The following is a 20,135-nucleotide window of genomic DNA, read 5'->3' as shown; positions in this document are numbered from 1 at the left end:
TATTGATTTTTTAATACTATATGGAAATTATTATCTTTTCTCTGCAGCAAGGCGTACATCTTAGAAAATATTCTGATTTCTTTGATACTCTTGGATTAGATTTTTAACTGACCAGAGGCATGGAGATTCGAATGGCGCCAAAATGAAAAGAAAGAAATCCGTTTTCCGGTCAGCGATACAGCATTGATAGTGTAGAGAATCACAAAGTTAACGGGCACTTGAAAAAAAATACTTTTTATGATGTATAAAATTATTCATATTGATTTGCACTATACGAAAACTAAATTGCGCCCAAAACAATATGAATCTTTCAAAAGTTATTAACAATCGAAAAATTATGTGTAGAGAATATTTGCATAGAGATATACTTACGTGTAAACTATGTTGTGGTCATACTGTTTAGTCCTTTCTGAATACCAGAGGTAAATAATTCAGCCAATCACCAATCACTGCTACCAAATTTTTATTTGCTTCGAAAACAGTCATAACAGATGATCTGGGGGGCTATTTTCTAGGGGCCCGGAGAGAAACTTTTCCAGCGGCAACGCTGAGTCATAACGTCCGCATAACTACGGTTCTACGTATTTATTTGTCCTCATAAGTTAAAAGACTTGTGCAGACTGTCCGCACAGGATCTATTGAATTGTGCAGACTGTCCGCACAATTTTTTCGTACTTATGCAGACTAGTCTGCAAAAGTTATTATATTTTGGGATTTCCTAAAATATTGAATTTATTCATTTCTAAACAAACTAAAGTCATATAATTTACATAATTATAATCAATAATAGATAATGAACCATTTCCATCAATCAAAACATCAATGATTTTTTGTCCGCATAAGTATGGTTTTACATACATACATACATATATATATATATATATATATATATATATATATATATATATATATATATGTGTGTGTGTGTGTGTGTATGTATATATAATATTTCCCGGAATAATTCATGTATGTTTAAAAAATATTCAAAAAAATAAAAAGTTTTTTTTCGGATTGATGAAACTATAATAATATTTCAATTTTTTATAATATAGGCACATTCGTATTCTTAAAAAATCACTGTTATATGTTTTTTTTCCAACATGTTTCAGATTCCATTCCAAGGCCGCTAAAATTCCCACCAACTTTTCATCGCTTTTTTGAAGAACATCGAAATCACCGACATTTTGTTTAAAAAAAAAATATTTTTAAGCACTCAAATACTTGTTGTTAAGACCTATCTAATTGTCATAAGTTAAATAATAAATTCGTTATTTAATTATAATAACTTACTAATTGAGACGGTAAGCGTCCGATTTGCACTACCGTCTCGATCGCATAGCTACCCGCGAGAGTAGCACCTGCTGACCGAGGGAAAAAAAAAGGAAACTCGGTCCAAAATAGGGCAGAAAGCGCGCGAAGAGAGAAGGATCAGTGTGAAAGAGAGTACCTCTGGCATCGGCAACAGACAGTGCTTGGGAAGCGTAATATCCAGGAATCTAGAGAGAAGTCGCAGAAACACGTGAATTGTAATTAACCTGTCACTGCTGTAAACTTTACTTCGGGGCCATTGTGTGCCGGTCACAAGTTGTCGAATCGATCCAGTGGAAGCGGCAGGGCAATTGAGGAGGCCTCGTACAAATATTGAAAAACGTCAACTTGAGCGACACGTCGAAAGGCGACGACGAATTGCTCCCCCTGATAACACGGCGAATTGTTCAAGGTAAGCTGGCCAGCTTCGCGTCATAATTATATCAAACAGCCGGGTAATATTTTAACTGTCCCCTCACGTCCGCGAATATTAAGAAACCGGTAGCGAGCGAGCGAGCGAGCAAATTGAATGCGCGGTGACGAATAAATGGCGGAACATAACGCTATCGTACATTTCGAATAAATGTTCTCGCGCGAGCCAAATCTATTGTAAGATTAGTCCGAATAAACAATTTTGTACTACCAAAGCGATAATTTGCTTTCGTCCCTTTTTTTATTTAGTTGGTTAACTGCAACCCGTTCTTCCCCGCTCCTCGATTAGTTAATATCGCTTATTTTTGTTCTCATCGCGTGCATTCAAGCACAACTGCATACCAAGTGAGATATAGGTACTAACACACGGAAATCATATCCCGTTATAAAATAAATAAATTATATAATAGATACGACAATAATATTTTTAGAAAAAATCTTTTATCCTAGTTCATTTAAAATGTTGATTTGAATGGCTTTTGGAGAACGCATTGTTGCAAAATTTTGTTTGAAATCGTTTTTTAAATTTTTGAACGTGCAACACGGTGGTGATTTGTACATGTCCAGGGTGATAGTCAACTGGAGGTTATTTAAACGTCAAATTTTCATTTTTTAAATCGACATCTTTCTTAAGCCTATTTATCTTATGGATATGTAATTTATTATGTAATAATGAATAATAATGTATACATATAATTAATGTAATAAGGTACATAATGTAAAAAATTATGTAATAAATTTTCACATAAACTGTTAGATACTCGTAAATTTGCATTTCTATAGGAAATCCACTTGATATATATTTCAATGATAATTGAAGTTACATTATAACTTTCAAATGCAATATATATATATATATATATATAGGTGAAAATGCAATTAGAATGTGGCCAAAACGATGTTTTAAAATATTTCAAATTAGTCAATTTCTGTTTTAACAAAAGAGGCTTTTACAGATTTTGAATTTTGTGTAGAAAAAGATGAAACAGTATTTTGAAATATATCAATTTTGTTACTTAAATTAATTAAATTGATAGAATTATTATTATTGAAGACATGACACGGTAATAATTGTTGATTTATACTACTAACATCTATCATTGATCCTTCAAGAAGCATCTCTTGCAATAAACTATCAATGTGTGTCTCTCCAAATAACCGGACAAATTGAATTTGTTCAATCATCTCACATGTTATTGATTGTAAAGCAGGTAATGTTAATAATATATTTCCAAAACGACCTTTTTTTTCATGAAGGCGTTCATTGATATAATCTTCCAAGTTGAGTTGTATTTCGAAACGAATCTTCTTTATGGTATTGACGTCAGTGAGTCCTTTTGCATCTGAAAAGGTAAATGATACGCGCATATATTACATAAAAAATTAATATATTAAATAATATAATAAATCTATATTGACCGTTAACTGTTCTAATTTTTGTTTAACTTATAGCCATCATGCTCGTATTATAAAATAGTTAATTGAAAAATTTGAAAAAAATTTAAGAAGTTAAAAAACTAAATGTAAATAATTAGAGATAAATAGCTGAAGGTTATATGACGAATAACTATGAAATAGAAATATTTCTAAAACTGATCATATACGGTCAAAATGAAAGTCACTTTTTCATCACGTAGAATAAAATGTAACCATAAAAACATCCATGAGATAAAATAAAAATTTATTTTTTACATTTATCAAAGCTCGTATAAATATAATCGAAAATTTGCACTGATTTTAATGTAACGATTTATGGTAATATTAAGGTCACTTTGTTTTACGGTTCGTTCACAGTGACATACATGCGAGTTGTTTTATAGCCTATTATTGCTTATACCTATATCTGCATATGGGTGATCACGATTTCCGGAATATGCAAGACAACATGGAAAGATTATGCCTAATTTATCGTTTTCGTATCCATAACGCCTAATATTCTTTAGCTACCTTAAATTTCTTAAATTTTTCGACTTGGTACAACAGCCCGATACCTGATTTTTATTGCTTATATACAGCATTGAATTATAGGTATAAGCTATCCGATTTACTTATGTGTATAGCGCAGACGATAAAGGAGATTTTTTTCACCAAGTTGTAATCGTATTTTAAACTTGAATGGACATCTTTATTCTAAAAGAACGTATTTGAGTTTATAAAATCAAATAAATTTATAATCTTCAATTCATAACACCTATAGGTGTAGATAGCGCTCTATCGGTAAGTTGATGCTATACACGTGGTTAAGTTATCCGGATCTGTAGAATCCAAAACAGCCAGGAAGTAGTATAGATATAGTATAGATGTAAAGGCAGTATAGATAATATTATTATATTCAGCTGTATTGACTTTTGATGCAATCGAGATAAATCATCTTCGTTCGAATTTGTAGCTCTCTCCAGTATCACGATGGCCACCCTTTCTCGTATCTCAGAACCATAGGTAACATTGCACTATAAATCATCCGCAATTATACAAAAGTAGCTTTTCCAAGCATCAAATATCTATTACTTATTTGGCCATGGTATACCGTTGAACGACCACTTACAAGATCTGTCCCAAAAGTGTCCGACCTACCTATTTCTCGGTGCTTGATTTAATCTTCGCCATTCGGAGGGCGGCATCCATCAAAGTAATCCCCATTTGATTGAATAAAATGCTCATATCCATGTTTCTAATTATTAAAGCACTCTTAAAAGTCAGACTTCAGTATTGCCTTTAATGCATTCGTAGCATTAGTTCAATACTGTTTTTATCGTTGAATCGATTTCCATTAAGCAGCATTTTCAATCGGGGAAACAGCTAAAAGTCGCAGTGAGCATATCAAGACTGTATGGAGGTTGGTAGAGTTGCGCAACACTATATTTCAATAAATACTACTGCATAAGATTTGATGAGTGGGCTGGAACATTTCCAAGACCAAGAAGTCAGTCACTAGTTTGTAACGGAGAAATCCAGTCGTCCTTCAATGGATGGCTCGTGACTGTCCGTACAAATTATTTTTCGGGGATTCGGGAAGCGGAGATCGTTCCCGCGGCTAAATAACGCGTCGAGCACACACGTTAACCGTAGGCGGATTGATACTTGGGATCAGGAGTGACTGAGGGGAGAATAATCGAAACTGAGTCTGAATCAACAATAATCTTTAATACTAAAAGGAAAACCAAGAAAAAAAAAAGGAAAATTAACAGTTAAGCAAAATCCGCGAGTAATCAATCGGAACGGCGTAAAATACAATATCATGCAATATCATACAAGGTTATCGAAAAAGAGAAGATACAAAATAATAATAAAAGAAATACAAAATAATGAAGAAAAGGAAAATACAAAATAATCGTAGCTCACAAACTAAAAAGCAAATATGATGCTCTCACGTCGTGGTAATCGCGTATCGGCTCACGGTAATAATGAATCGGCGGCAGGTCTTTGTTAATTATTTGCCATTAAAGAATCTTGTAGACGTTCTACTATATCTATATCCCGCTATTTTATTCGAACACCCTACCTTCTCACACCGACATTCGCCTACGAATTACCGACTTTCGTGCTTCTTAGCTAACACGACGAATCTGTGCTGATCCGGCCGTCCTGTCGCCGACGAACACCGTACCTTGAAAGACAACTACGTCTAAGAAATTCAGACTTCATTCACTCGACCATTACCCATTCATTATTTTATAAACTCACGGAGTAAACCGGGCTAAATCCATGTTATAATATAAACACGCGAATGTGATGATAATGATTGTATGAATAATGAAAAGCAACTAGCAGTTGCTCCCAAATAATATTTCGGAGCAATAACTAGTTACAGTGGGCCGTATGACTAATTATTTTTACCCTCACCGCAGGAAAATCAACTACAGAGCATCAGCGCATTAATAAAAGGTCACTCTCCCCATTGTTGATTATGCAAATATAATAGATTAATAATAATCTTAGAAGTATGCTATCTCTCGGATAGAAATAATAATCCGGACGTAATCTAAATTAAGATGAAGGGCAAGGTTCTGAAACGACAAACAGATAGACAAAATTATCAAAATTATAAAGACTGTTATCAGTCATTTATTCAACCTCAGTCCAATTCCCTGCGTGGTGCTCAGATCAATGCTGATCAAAACAACGCACGCCGGCCTATTTATACCTAGAAGCGGAATGCGAATCTTACCCTACTACTTCAGTTACAAGTGTCACTGTTTTAGCACATTGAAAATTCTAGAGCGCCGTTTTGTCTATGAACTCTCGCAATTTTTCCATGTATTTCACATTAGTATTTACTTCAGTTTTTTATAAATCAACAGAATGTTATGAGTTTTGATACAGCCAATTATTTATGAAACTGAGTAATCGTTCACTTATAATTATTTTATAGATATCTACTCATTTTCAATGACTTATACGTATGCGAATAATGCAGGGAATATTATCAAACAACATCGATTAAAGTCAATCTTAGCTGTTTTTCAAGTTATTTGTATTATTTACAGATGTTCATGATAAATTCATGAATTTGTTTAATTACATTTATTATAGTTCATGGCTTTTTAATTTATATAACACAAATATCGATTAATAACTAGTTTTGTAATAACTGTAGTGTTAAACTGTTATCAATTTTCAAATTCTCTTCAATTGCAATTTAGGTAAATTAGAGCATTAAGTATGTTATTCGTTTGCTAGATTAAAATTCATTTGTGTAAGATATAATTTCTCCTTAGTTTGTATATTAATTTGGAGGTTGACGGAACATTGAACGGTCTTTCACCTATTGTGTTTATCGAATTTGACTTTTCGCGCGAGACGACATAGCGAGATTCGCTGTTTTCTAAGTGCGAAACGTTCGATAGGTCATTGCCTCTACTCTAATACATAATGCGTCCGTTACAAGGTTTTATACAGAATACAGCACAATTCATTTTACTAATAGAAGACGTAATAATAATAAAAGTAATGAGAGCACTTTTTAAGGTTTAGATAGAAGGCATTCGAAATTTATTTATCGGATTAGAAGTATGATCTGATTCACATGAATTGAAAAAGGAGGTGATTCGACACTTACAGACAGTGTAGAAATTCATTGTTGAAAAATAAAACTAATTCTATGTATATGCAAATGTGATTTATATATTAAGCGAGCAGTCAGAGTCAGAAGGTTTCCAGTAAGACGGTAGACGGCCAGCGGTAGAAAAAGTCGAAGTGCAGCTGAAGACAAAGGGCTAGCCGAACGCACACACCGCCAAGGGCCGACGAGAACCGAGAGGACAGAAGACGATTGTCTTGTTCCAGCATTTGCTCGGGACGCTACTCGGAGAAGCCGGCAGGAGTTGCTCAGCGAAAGCCAGCAACATCGTGCGCAGGGTGCAACCAGGTTTCCCGTTCCAGTATCGGAGATCAAGTCTTGCAAGTTAATTTCTCTCTCTCTCTCTTCAGCGATATGGCAGAGCGCGTAATTGTAAACGTTAGGTAGGTAGCAAGGCGTGCACACGCCAGCTAGCTGCCCTGATTACGGTCGGCGTCATAAATCGTTCAAATAGAAATCGTCCAGATGATCCCTCGCCGGGCGACTTTCTCTTTTAGTTAAATAGCCTAAGTCGGTTCATCGTCAAGGCGGTCATCTGCCGGGCGACGCGCGTTGTATTTCGTATAGATTTGTAAGCGCGATAAGTTAGTTAACTTGTTCTTTGTTCTCTTTTGTAATATGTGTTAAGAACACCGTTGTGTTCTATAGTATTAAGACGTGTAGCAACACCGTTGTGTTCATTAGGTTAAGATTTGTAAAAGTTGATTGTTGAAGTGTTTATATCATTATGCGGTTTGTTAATGTGCGGTATTTGCGAAGTTTAAGTGTAATTTAACTTTGATTTTATTTGAATTAGATTTGATTTGAATTAGATTTGTTTAGATGCGAAATTTTGTTGTGTGTATAACCACTTTCATTTCTTTGCCTCCCCCCTTCCCGCCTCAATTGCTATAAGCTAATGCGCTTTACTTGCCCACCTTAAAAATGGTTAACAAACGAGTTTTCGTTACAATATTATATAAATTATACAACACACCATTTTTTTCCACAGTTATTTTTGGTTTAGTCTGAAATCCAACCTTTTCCTTTCTTGAAATGGTGGGCGCCCCTATTTTAGATTTTCGATATCCATCTCGCTTTCTGTTTGAACAATATTTTTTACTCTCTCGCTTTCCAGTTCTATAATATTTTCTTCTCCTCCTTGAATATATTCTAACCATTACGTAATTTAATTATTTCTTTTATGCAGATCTGTTTCTGTAAACATTCATATGAATGTCTTTGTTGTGGCACAAACATTTAGAAAAATTGGTTATCTGTCCATCTGTTAAAGTGCCTTGCCTATATATATGTCTTGTTTTCCTAGATTTTTCCCACTATTCAAATGAGGTTTGGAAGCTTCCGACAATTGTACATATGAGTCAAGAACTTCGCATGCGTTTATGTACGGATCATTCAACTCATCTTTGGGTAAAGCGAGTACATAATGATTTTTATCTGAAATGCATTCTTTTTCCCTGCAAACTATGATCAAATTCTCACAGCGAATTATTTTATCATTTAATAATGCCGATTTCATTTAAAAATTTTGCTTACCCCTAATCTCTAACTTATGATACTTTATCACCATCTTTTGAGCTTCTCGAAACAGCTCTTTATAAACATTTAAATCTTTTGCTGTTACAGCTTACTTGTGGATATAAGATCTGATTCTTAGTCGAGAGATTTCGCCCGGTTACCTTCGATTATAGACTAAAACTAAAAAAAGTGTTGCTTTTCCAAATTCTTTATAAATTTTCATTTTGCTGTTATCAAATAACTGCTTTATGTGTGATCTAGTTTTTTTTTCAATTTTTTATTTCTCGTATATATTATGCGTAAGTTTTTTATATGATTCTTCTTTTTGTTTCAAATATTTTGGCTAAATAAAAAAGTGTCATTCTGCTCGGTAATTCTACATTACCCTTCTTAATATTTTTCTATGTCCATGACTCATTAATAGTTTTAGATATCATAACATGATACTTTTGTTGAAAGCGGCAAATAAAATCATTTATCTAATAAATGTTTTGCTATGATTAGACCGACATATCTAGCCGTAGATGGTATAAGGAATCTTTTTATTATCTAGATCATATTTTCCCAAAGTATTTGCTGCATCAATTGAGCCGTTTATTTTGAAAGTGACCTAACTCCGTTTTTCAATTTTCTGCCGCTTACAATAGTTACATGTACAACTTCATGTTATTTATCAGTGACGCACTTCAGATGGCTTATATTCAGAGAAAATACGATACATTTTTTACACATAAGTTTTCCGAATTATTTGAACGTATATTTTTAAATTCATTCTAACGCAAAACTTTCAATATCTCGATTTGAAGATGAATGGAGTTAAGCCACTTTCAAAATAAGCGGCTCAATTAATAAGTCTTTATACTTTAAATTAATCAGCTGATCTAAATTTTTTTTCATTATTAACACTTTGACGATAAATTAATATTCTTGTCATTAAGAGCATATCGTATCTGATTTGCTTGTAATTTTCAACATTTGCGCGGTATTTAAATGTTTGATCATTCCCCCAAAAAATAATCAGGCGATCATTCCTAGCCACTTTAGCTGCATCGTATTTCAACGTCCTAGAAATAACTGTTCTCAGTAGAGGCTTCACTATTGTATGAATATCACCTGCAGCCAAATTAATTAATGCAGTAAATCTTTTCTAGTAATATCGAGACCATCACCACAATATTTCAGATGACAACATTTACAAAATTTACAAGTGTATGTTTTTCGTTTATCAAAAATAGTTTTATCTGCTTTGTTTTCAATTTTAAATTTGCATGGATTTTTCATGGTTTCTCCAAGTGATTGAATATTTATATTCCTTAAACTCCAAGTAAATATAATAGATTTCTTATTCCTATGATTATTTTTCAATTAATTTTTTGGTATTATTAGTGATCTCAGAAACATCTGCAGATAGAGAACAGTTTGAAGGTGACTGATTAACTATTTGTGAACCATTTTTATTTTGCGGTTGTGATTCACCTACTTCCGTATCTGATATACTGTCTAATACATTCATCGTCAGAATGCGTACTTTCGTCACTATCGTTGGGAATGTATTTAAAGATATTTTTTCAATATTGGTAATTTTACATTTATAATCTGATATAGTGGTATTGAAACTTCATCATTACAAATGTCTATGTTCATAATATCAAAATTGACATTGTCAGTCATCTGTCTGAAGTCATAGCTCTGATATGTTGGAACACAATACTCTGCTTCAGAGTCAGCTGCTATAAAAAAAAATTAGTTTATATATATATATATGTATATATAAAATAATAATTTCATACGATTAACTTGTAATTGCGCCATCCTATGTCAAATAGTGAACATTGAAAGTTTGTCAGTTTCAAAAATTTTATAAATTGCCCTAAATGTTATTGTATGTATATCTTTTTAAACAACTAGTTTTTAAAATAAAAAAAAAATGTATCAATATTACTAAACTTTAGTTTTAAGACATGAAGTATTATTTAAGATCAAGTACAAATACAGTCGAAGACAATGAACTTTTGAATACAGATTTTCATTTAGTCTGATATTTAGAATTCTGCACAGTGCTTAATTTCAACATTTATATATGATTTTTCTGATATAGTTATTCAGAGTATTTTAAGAATAGTTTAGTTATTTAGAGTACTATATTTTTATTAGAACGGATCTCATCCGTCAACAAAGAAAATTTTAAATTTTTACTGTTTAACATAGATTGGTCCACTATAACGGGGATTTAGCCCGGTTAGCCCCGTAAATATAAAAAAAGGAAGTAACTAAAGTTAAATGAGGAATGTCCGAGCGAAGTCTGAAGCCTCCTGGACTGTCCGTCTTCTCAGGTCCGGTGTTCGTCACGCCGGTGGCAGGACAGACGAATCCGCGCAGATTCGTAGTGTTGGCTGAAGAACGCAAAAGCCGAAGATTCGAAAGCGGGTGTAGGCGCGAAAGGGCGGAGCGTTTGAATAAGGCGTCGGGGTACGATTAAATAAAAGAGACTAACGGTAAACAGTATTTTTAATCAGTATAAGTTAACAAAAGCGGTCGGAAGGAGGGAGAGAGTACGCTGAGAGAACGGATAGAGAGAGAGTAAACCAACTAGCAGGTACTTACAATGACGGTGCTCGTCCTCTAGATACGCAAACGAGTCGCACAGTTTGCGTCAACGCACACGCACAAATTATCGGGCACCACGTGCACTCCGCGGCTCGTTTCCTGCTGACGAACTCCCGCTCTAACAGCTACAGCACGCGAGCGTAGATCCTCTACAGGGCCGGGCGATGTCGCAACTCTTCTCCGGATAAAGGCCACAACTCCGAGATCGAAGAAGAGGGAAGCACCAGGTCACCACGAAGATGCGAGCAGGGGAAGTCGTTGAGACGAAGGAATCTACCTGCCCGCTGACAAATCTGCACGATAGCAACTCCCTAGCGTGTTGCCTGCTCGGCTCTCGATTTCTTTCTGCCCTGCGTCTCGTCGATTAGTGTCCGCGGTCACTCGCTAAAGCGCGACTATGTCTCTCTCTCTCTCTCTCTCTCTCCGCGCCTCGCGGTCGCGCGCGGAAGTATCCCTGCGTACTCGCATCTCTCTCTCTCTCTTACCTTATATTCGAGCCGAAAAGTAATTACATATACAAATATTAATAATAAATGAATATAAACATAATAAATTCATAAATATATATAGGATAAGTTCGGAGAAATATGTTATATTTACATATCATTACTAGGGAGAGAGAGATATAACGGGTTGGCAATCTCACTCGTTATACCACATAAGAAACAATTTATTTGAATCATCATTCAATTACTAATTTAGGCGTTTGTGGCGGCAAACATTGATTGACTAGGCTTTTGAGTGATGTGATCTATGGGTTTAAGTGCGCGTACGTTTGTGTACGTCTTCGTTGTTCTAATCGTTTTTCAATTTTGGATAAAGATATTCTCAATACTTTACATATATCTGCAGATCAACTAAGGGTTCAAACATTAGATAAGAAATAAAACGTACTTAGTTTAATTTTTCAAAAAATCACTTAATTAATGCTATCGACAATGTTTTTCTTATAATACTGAATATTAAATAAAAATAAATAGTAAATGAATAATAAGAATAGTAAATAATAATATTCTTATAATTCTGAATATATACACAATACCTGCAAAGAAACTAATTTTTCTTTTTCTTTGCTGTTTATTAGAAGAATAAATTCACAAACAAATAGTCAGCAGGCAGAGATCACTGGGCATTTCGACAATTGATATAGAAATTACCAAAGCAAATAAATCGGAAATTAGTGAGTAGGATTACAGCTGCATTTTTGAGTGAGTAACAGGGTAGTATAATCGTTGGTTATGGAAACAGACATAGGACTGTGATGTTCGTATCACTTATAATAATTATTCGAACTCTCGTATCTAGCTAATGAGTAAGAATTTCTTTATAATAATTTTACTCTACTTGTCGATAAAATAAATAGATAAATCAAATATATATAAATAAGTACAATGTTTCAGGGAAAGTCAGACGATGCCCTAGTTTCTTATGGTGCGAATTGTCCCATCAGCAGAACTAAAGTCTTTCTTGGATAGGATATAATTCGGCCCAAGTTTCTTACAGCGCGAGATGTTCTATAAGTCGAGCTCGAATTATAAGGAAGGAACAGTTTTGCTCAGTTAATCACAATGAGAGAAAGAACTTAGGTATTAACCAAGTTTATTCAGACTCATGCGCTCACCTTGCAAAGCTAGAAGTGAATGCTAGCCTGTGCAAAGGTGGGCGTATTTATACACAGATTTTCCCGCTTATTTTTGCAGGAGAGATGACATTGAATATTCGAGAGACATTCGCGAATTTGGAGAAATGAGTTTTCTTAATTTACAAGTAAATAACCATTAATAGTAATCTTTTAACACATGTAAACTTTACAGAATTTGTTATTTGTTGATTTTATAGAATATACAATTATCGCAAATAGTGTCGTCAAAAGTTATTAACTAATAAAGTTAATTAACGTGATATTACAATATTTACAATTATTAAATTTTTATATAACTTTATAGTTGATTAATTAGGGAATTATTTTCTAAAAAGAAATATTTAAATTAGTTAATAACATTTGAATTATAATTAATTTTCATATTTGTAACGGTTAAGTTGTGGCGGGGAATTTCGGGGGTTTTGACCGCGTTACCGAATTTCTTCCGCCACAAGGCCTGATCGGCTCTTTATAGACCCCCGGATATTTAGGGTGCCAGACCGCCATCTAATTAAGGCGATCGTCGGGGGTCGGGCCTATCAGTCGTCGCGTATCCCGGTTTGCTTTCACGCCGACTGCGCCGGGTGGGCAAACGGGTGAGTACTCGCGATCTCCTCTTCTCCAGGCCTCGGTGTCCAACGATTCGTTTCTTCTTTATCTCCTCGCTTATGATATGCCGGCAGCTCAGATGATGACTCCTTATTTCAGGTCGGAAGTCCGTTCGAATTCGCGCGTATGTTACCTATCGTGGGAACCGAAAATATAACGAATCAGCGTTACCCGATTATAATCGCTCGCGGCTGAAAATAATCAGCATGCAAATAAGGCAAGGTGACAAAAGTAAAATTTATATAAAGAACAATTGATTATTGACTTATTTTATAATGCGTAAGCAGGTGGTCGGATTAATTAGTTAGGGTTAGTACGATTCTGTATAATTATGTGAAATAAGGAGAACACGAAATAATCGAAACTAATATTCTTCCGGTCGATCTTTCACGGGTTAATTCACGGGTTTCAATTCGTCCACTTCCAATATTCGCAATAAATTACTATTTTGGCGAAAGGTCAGCGCGACTAATTTAACCACTGGTTTTCTTTGTCTGATCCTAACACTCACGTTTGATTCTGCGAAATGGCGGACAGGTCAGCGTGACTAATAGGATCAATGATTTTATTCAACTAAGCCTACATCCGCAATAACTAATATTTTAGCGAAAGGTTAGCGCGAATTAACTAATCACGGTTTTTCTTTCGTCTGATCCTAACACTCACAATAGCTAATAATTTGGAGTTAATCTTGAGCCGAGTCAGCGCGAATTAACTAATCACTGGTTTTTTTTCGTCCGGTCTTAACACTCATGTTCGATTCTACGAAATGGCGGAAAGGTTAGCGCGAATTAGTATCGGTATCGACGAATCCACGCGTCGCGACAACCTACTACACTGAAAATTCCACTCCCGCACTCCGCGATTAATACTAATGAGTGGCACTGTGCCTACTTACGGTTTTTCTTGCTGAGATTCGGCGAACGAAATTAGCTTGTAAGCGCAATTAATCTTGCGAGACAAAAGTATCGGACACCAGCAGTCCTTCTGGTTCGAAGAACAACGGCAAAATGGACGAGAATCTGCTTTTCGCGGTCAAAGATCGCTTTTCTTCTCCTCTTTCCGAGAAAAAATGTTATTATTGGTCGGTATGCTAATTCGGATATTGGTAGCGCCCTCCGAATATTTTATTATTGGTCCGTATGTAAATTAGAAGGATACAGCGTCCTCCTTAACTCTCCTACTTTCGTCGTTATTTACCCTCTCTCACCCCCCACTAAGATAGCTATCATTAATTGATGGGAAAGATGTATTCTATTTATCCTATTCTTATCTATTTTTCTATCCGGACGGAAATCAAATTTTATTCTAATTCGCTTATCGGTTGTGACGTCACCAGCGAGATTCGTCAGAGATTCGAATTCTGTCGGTTAATTTATTGATTAAATTTAACGGGGTATTTGTCGCTCGTTATTATAATGGGGAGTGTGTCGGTCGCATGCGAATTTTTATAATTCGGTATTTCTTTTATATTCATTTTCTAATTATAATTTTAATTTTAGTTCGTTGTGAATAAATATATAATGTACGTCGTCTCAATTGTAGCGCCCCCATCTTCGCATTTACATATAATTCTGTTCATCATTTCATATAATCTGTCTCGCTCGCTCGCTCTCAGTCTGTCTCGCTCGCTCATGCTCAGTTCATCTCGGTGCTTCAAAATGGCCGCTCGGTCTCTCGCGTGTACACCTCGTGTTCTCGTAACGGTCATTGGAGCGCCTCCTGCGGCGCTTCCGTGTCGGTCAAGTGACGTGTTCCCGGGTATTTATGTGTGTTTACCGTTGTGAGTGTGCGCGGCGCTCAGGATGTCGCCAATGGTGTTCGGCAGCTCGACACAGCTGATTGCCGGCTGCCACTTCATCGGCGATTTTCTACTCGCCCCAGGTGTGTCAATGCTCTGTGAGTGTTGATGTTGGTGCCTGGGGGTGTAACGGATTTGCACGTGTCATCAACATGCATTTCCGTTGCATTTCCCAGTGAAGTTTTCCGTTCCATTTCCCAGTGAAGTTTTCCGTTTTACTTTTCCCGATCGGCAACACGTGGTCGTGAGTGAGTGTGTGCGTGCGCTCTCTTATTCCGTGGTGCGCTCCTTTTCTTTTTCTTTTGAGTATCCGTCGGATCGCGTTCGTCGAGCTTATTTCGTCAATATCTCCGGTTGTGGTATTCAGGCATGGAAAGGGTTAATTGTTTGTTTTAGTGCGCGTTTGTTTACATTTTATGCAACTGGTTACGGGGCGGCAAGGGACGAGAATGGCTTTGAGGTGTTGCAGATAATGCAACAATCAGGAAAAGCCTTGTAATGTACCGCATTACAAAGTATAAAATTAATGTTTTCGTTTTATATACAACTTATTGTTTAAATAAATTATTAATTGTTTATTTATTAATAACAGTTATTATTCAGCTGTTATTAATCAAACCAATTCTTACTCATGTTCTATACTTATTGATTTTGCATATGGATTATTTACATTTTTCTAATAATTCATATTTTTAGCGTAATAAATAAATTAACTTTGCATATTGAAATTTATTATTATTCAATAATTAAATACAATTTGTGTTATTATATTCTGAATCTACGTACTAAAATCTATGTAATAAATGCTTTGTTATATTAAAATCATCTCTAATTAACATATTTTTCTTAATACCAAAAATCATTATATCTATATCTATTACTTTGTGACGTCACGCTATTTATTTTGATTATGAAATTCGACTCTTATATGAATACAATCGAGTAAACAGTGAGGTAGCGCCGCTTAATGTATTGATTTGAATAAACAGATAGATGCGTTAGACTGGTTGCGGTAATTCAGTGATCTAATAAATAGCTCATAAATAGGACCGTTACATAGCCCCCTTTTGAGACTGAATGATCTCTGAGAAAAAAGTCTCATGAATTCGTTCTTTATGAGCTTTTATTAATATTTTTGTTTGTTTGTTTGTTTTTTGGTTTCTTTTTTATTTATTTCTTTATTACTACATTATAAAAATTTTCCAGGAGTTGGAGGTCGCTCTGGCTGTTTTGATGTCATCTTTTTCTTTATTTCTTCAATTTTTTCTTCCGTTTTGGTGATCTTTGCAGCCAGCTTTTTTATTTTCTTCTGGATCCTGCGCTTCCAATTTCTAGAGGTAGTTGGCAAGATATGTTGAAGGCGCAGGGGTAGCAGTACGTGGCATACTAGAAGGCAGGAATGTAATGTGGATTGACTTTTCTTTTCCGCTTTTGCCACCCAAGAAGGCTTGGATGGTGTCTGTGTGCTTTTGCACAAAGACCAAAGCACCATATTCTGTGATGATACAAAAGATTTTGCTGATGGCACTGGGATGTAGTGTCTTAAGTCAGACGTATTGGTCTGGGTGCTCTCACTCTTTCCCACCATCTTTCCAAATCACTAGCCTACTTTCTCCAGTGTTTACATATATCAGATTAATATGAAAATTTGCTTGGAGAGAGAATGTATCCCCTAGTGGCTAAATTTTGTACGGTTTTAGTAGAGAAGTATGAAATACACCTCTATCTTTACCGTTTTTGTATTTCAATAAGTATGTATCTAAGCCGACTATAGATTTAATTATATACGGGCATTCATATAAGTTTAAGAATTTCTTAATCATTTCTTCTTCTTTATTACTTATGTTCTGACTTCGCAATAATACATAGTCATTAACATTATATTGATAATGACGTATATTTTTATTGATGTTATTTGCACGTTTTCTAACTTTAGAGTGCATTTTTTTTTATATCTTCTATTTGATTGTAATTTGTTGGTACCTTTGTTTTGATATCAGGTATCCATCGATGCCAAAATCTATCTAGTTTTATATGGAAATGAGCTTCTATAGGAGTTATTTCAATCGTTTCATGATACACACAGTTCATTATTTGTTGTATTTTTGGGATTAATGGAGCCCAACCTTTATGGTTATTATTTGCATAAGCTAGTAAATATCTTCCCAGTTCTCTGTGAATTCTCTCCACGATATTACTTTGTGGATGGCGAATACTAGAAAATATTAATTTTATATTGTTAGCTGAAAGCTTCTCTTTCCATGTTTTAGCTGTGAACGGTGTCCCATGATCACATATGATTGCTAATGGTTTTCCATAATTTGGTATGTAATGTTCAAAGATCTTTTTTATAGTAGTGTATGTAGTTGATCTCTTTATAGGATACATAACTACAAATTTACTAAAACAATCTATTGTTGTTAAAATGTATTTGACTCCTCCTCGTGAAATAGGCAATGGTCCATCAAAATCTATAGATAATAAATCGTTTGGTTTTTCAACCAATATAGGCTGTATTATTGATAATATCTTTTTTGTATAATATTTTGTACGTCGACATACGTCGCAGCGATTTATTGTTTTAGTGACTTTTTTACGAAGCTTGTAGATATAAAAGTTTTCTTGTAACATTTTCGTAATTTTTCTAGATCCAATATGACCATAAACTTCATGTATTTCTTGGATCAATTTTTGAATAATTATTTCTGGCAATAAGAATTTTTTGTTAATTTTATCTTTCTTATATACTAAATTATTATAAATAATATATCTATGATCAAAATTTTCTTTATTCTTTAAATCTCGTATAAAACCATCATTTTGTTGTAATAACTCCATATTCTTGAAATATTTAATTAAATCTCGCGAAGATTTTTTCATTAGCATAGCAATCTGAATTTCATCCGTATAGTCGTTACTGCAGTCCGTGATATGTCTAGATAGAACATCAGCGGCTTTATTCTTATTACCTGGTAGATACTCATACGTAATATTGTAGTCTTGAAGAAACAAGCACCACCTCACTAATCTTTCATTGGTAAATTTACAAGTAGTTAAGAATTTCAATGCTTCATGATTTGTACGAATTATTATTTCTTTCGCACCTCTGAGATATGTTTCTAATTTTAAACATGACCAAGCTACAGCTAAAAGTTTTTTTTCAGTTGTAAAGTAATTTAATTCTGCTCCTTTTAGAGTTCTAGATATACTCGTAAATGTTATAACTTCTTCATCACCTTCATTATTTAATTATGACAAAGCAGGGGCTATAGTATGATAACTGGCATCAGTTGTTAATATGTAAGGTTTATTGGGATCAGGAAATTTTAAAGTAATTGTATCAATAAATATCTTTTTCATATTATTAAAAGCTGTTTCATGCTCAGGTAACCATTGATAGCCTTTTCTCTGCTGCAATAAATTCGTTAAAGGTCTTGCAACGGTAGTCGATTTAATTAATCGAACCGTTCGCGATTCTGCTTCTTGCGCGTTAGTTCTAACAATTAAGAGAGAAAGGGGGCACGTGATCTTTTAAATAAGCAGTTACGCCTTAGCTGCTCACGCGAGTTTACCGCTGATTTGTTTTTCGCACTTAGTTTCGCCAAAATAAAGTTTTCTTGGGACAATTACGTGTGTGTGTGCAACGACAGTACTGCAGCAGCAAGCAGCGGTGCAGAAGCTGCAGATTGCAGCAGATAAAGGCAGATCGAGGCAGCGTAGCTGATTAATCGAAGGGCAGTGGCAGTTGATGGACAAGGTGATAAGACCGGATATGGATCCATTCGCTTTTGCTTACCTTGACGACGTAATTGTGGTTTCGTCGTCCTTTGAGGAGCATCAGCGGCACCTAGAAATGGTATTAAAGAGAATTCTAGGTGCGGGCCTAACCATCAACAAAGCCAAAAGCCACTTCTGCAAGATGGAAGTGAGGTACTTGGGAGTTCTTGTAAACCAGGACGGAGTAAGACCAGATCCAGAGAAAATACGATCGATATTGGAATATCTAACACCCCGGACTGTCAAACAGGTGAAGCGATTTATGGGAATGACTCGTGGTATAGACGTTTTATACCCGGCTTTGCCATGATCGCTGAACCTATAAACCGCCTGACAAAGAAGAATGTACGTTCCTCTTGGGAGGAGGAGCAAGAGCGAGCTTTCACGAGGTTGCAGGAGGCGATGACTTCCGCCCTAATACTGCAATCTCCCGATACTAATGGTCAGTTTATACTGCAAACTGATGCCAGTGACAGTGGGATTGGGGCGGTCCTCACGCAGGATGTCGATGGAGAGCAGCGTGTGATAGAATACGCCAGCCGATCACTCAACAGCACTGAGAGAAATTATACGGTCTCCGAAAAAGAGTGCTTGGCAGTGGTATGGGCTATTGGAAAGTTCCGGCCGTACATTGAAGGGCATCACTTCAGGGTCATCACTGATCATAGTTACCTGAAATGGCTCCACAATATGAGAAATCCCACGGGAAGACTAGCGCGATGGGCGCTAGCATTGCAAGGCGTACGTTCTCCAGGGCTAGGCGCTTGTACTACTGGCCTAAGATGTATGATCAGGTCAGGGAGTACGTAAAGAGTTGCCCGGTATGTCAGCAATGTAAGGTCGAACAAAGAGCACCTTGCGGGCTAATGGGTCGTTGACAAATGTCACGACCCTGGCAGGTGGTGGCCGGTGATATCACTGGTCCATTTCCCAAAAGCTCTCGAGGTTTTGAGTACATCTTAGTCTTTGTAGACTTGTTTACTCGTTGGGTAGAGTGTGTTGCAATACGCAAAGCCAATGGGAGGACAATCGCAAGAGAATTATACAAGAGGATTGTCACTAGGTTTGGCGCGCCAGAGGTATTCTTGTCGGATAATGGAACCGAATTCAAGAATCAGGAGGTCGATTTATATCTCCAGATGAACGGCATCCAGCGCGTCTTGACTCCCGTGAATCATCCCCAAGCGAATCCTACAAAGCAAGTAAACAGGACACTCAAAACTATGATCACGTCTTACGTAAGCCGTGATCATAAGAGCTGGGATAAACACCTGTCAGAGTTCAACTTCGCGTTGAACTCGGTAACTCATAGCGCCACGGGATATAGTCCTGCGATGCTCATGTTTGGGCGTCAGCCGGTA

The 20,135-nt window shown here is 35.7% G+C and overlaps 1 protein-coding gene across 2 annotated transcripts in view; it reads right to left on the bottom strand.

Annotated features, from left to right (window-relative positions):
* LOC131664157 (hepatocyte nuclear factor 4-alpha) overlaps nucleotides 1-20,135 on the bottom strand; it is a 900,667-nt gene that overhangs the window by 120,314 nt on the left and 760,218 nt on the right. The window contains exon 7 of one of the 2 annotated variants that reach the window (XM_058935049.1): nucleotides 2,833-3,083. In XM_058935049.1, the coding sequence (XP_058791032.1) occupies nucleotides 2,833-3,083 (251 nt within the window). Of the gene's footprint in view, nucleotides 1-2,832; nucleotides 3,084-20,135 lie in introns of those variants that run through there. The other variant, XM_058935050.1, reaches the window with a different exon arrangement.

The sequence above is a fragment of the Phymastichus coffea genome, unplaced genomic scaffold (assembly GCF_024137745.1).
Source record: "Phymastichus coffea isolate CEN01 unplaced genomic scaffold, Cenicafe_Pcof_1.1 PCOF00041, whole genome shotgun sequence".
Lineage (NCBI taxonomy): Eukaryota > Metazoa > Arthropoda > Insecta > Hymenoptera > Eulophidae > Phymastichus > Phymastichus coffea.
This window is presented reverse-complemented; position numbering and strand designations above follow the sequence as displayed.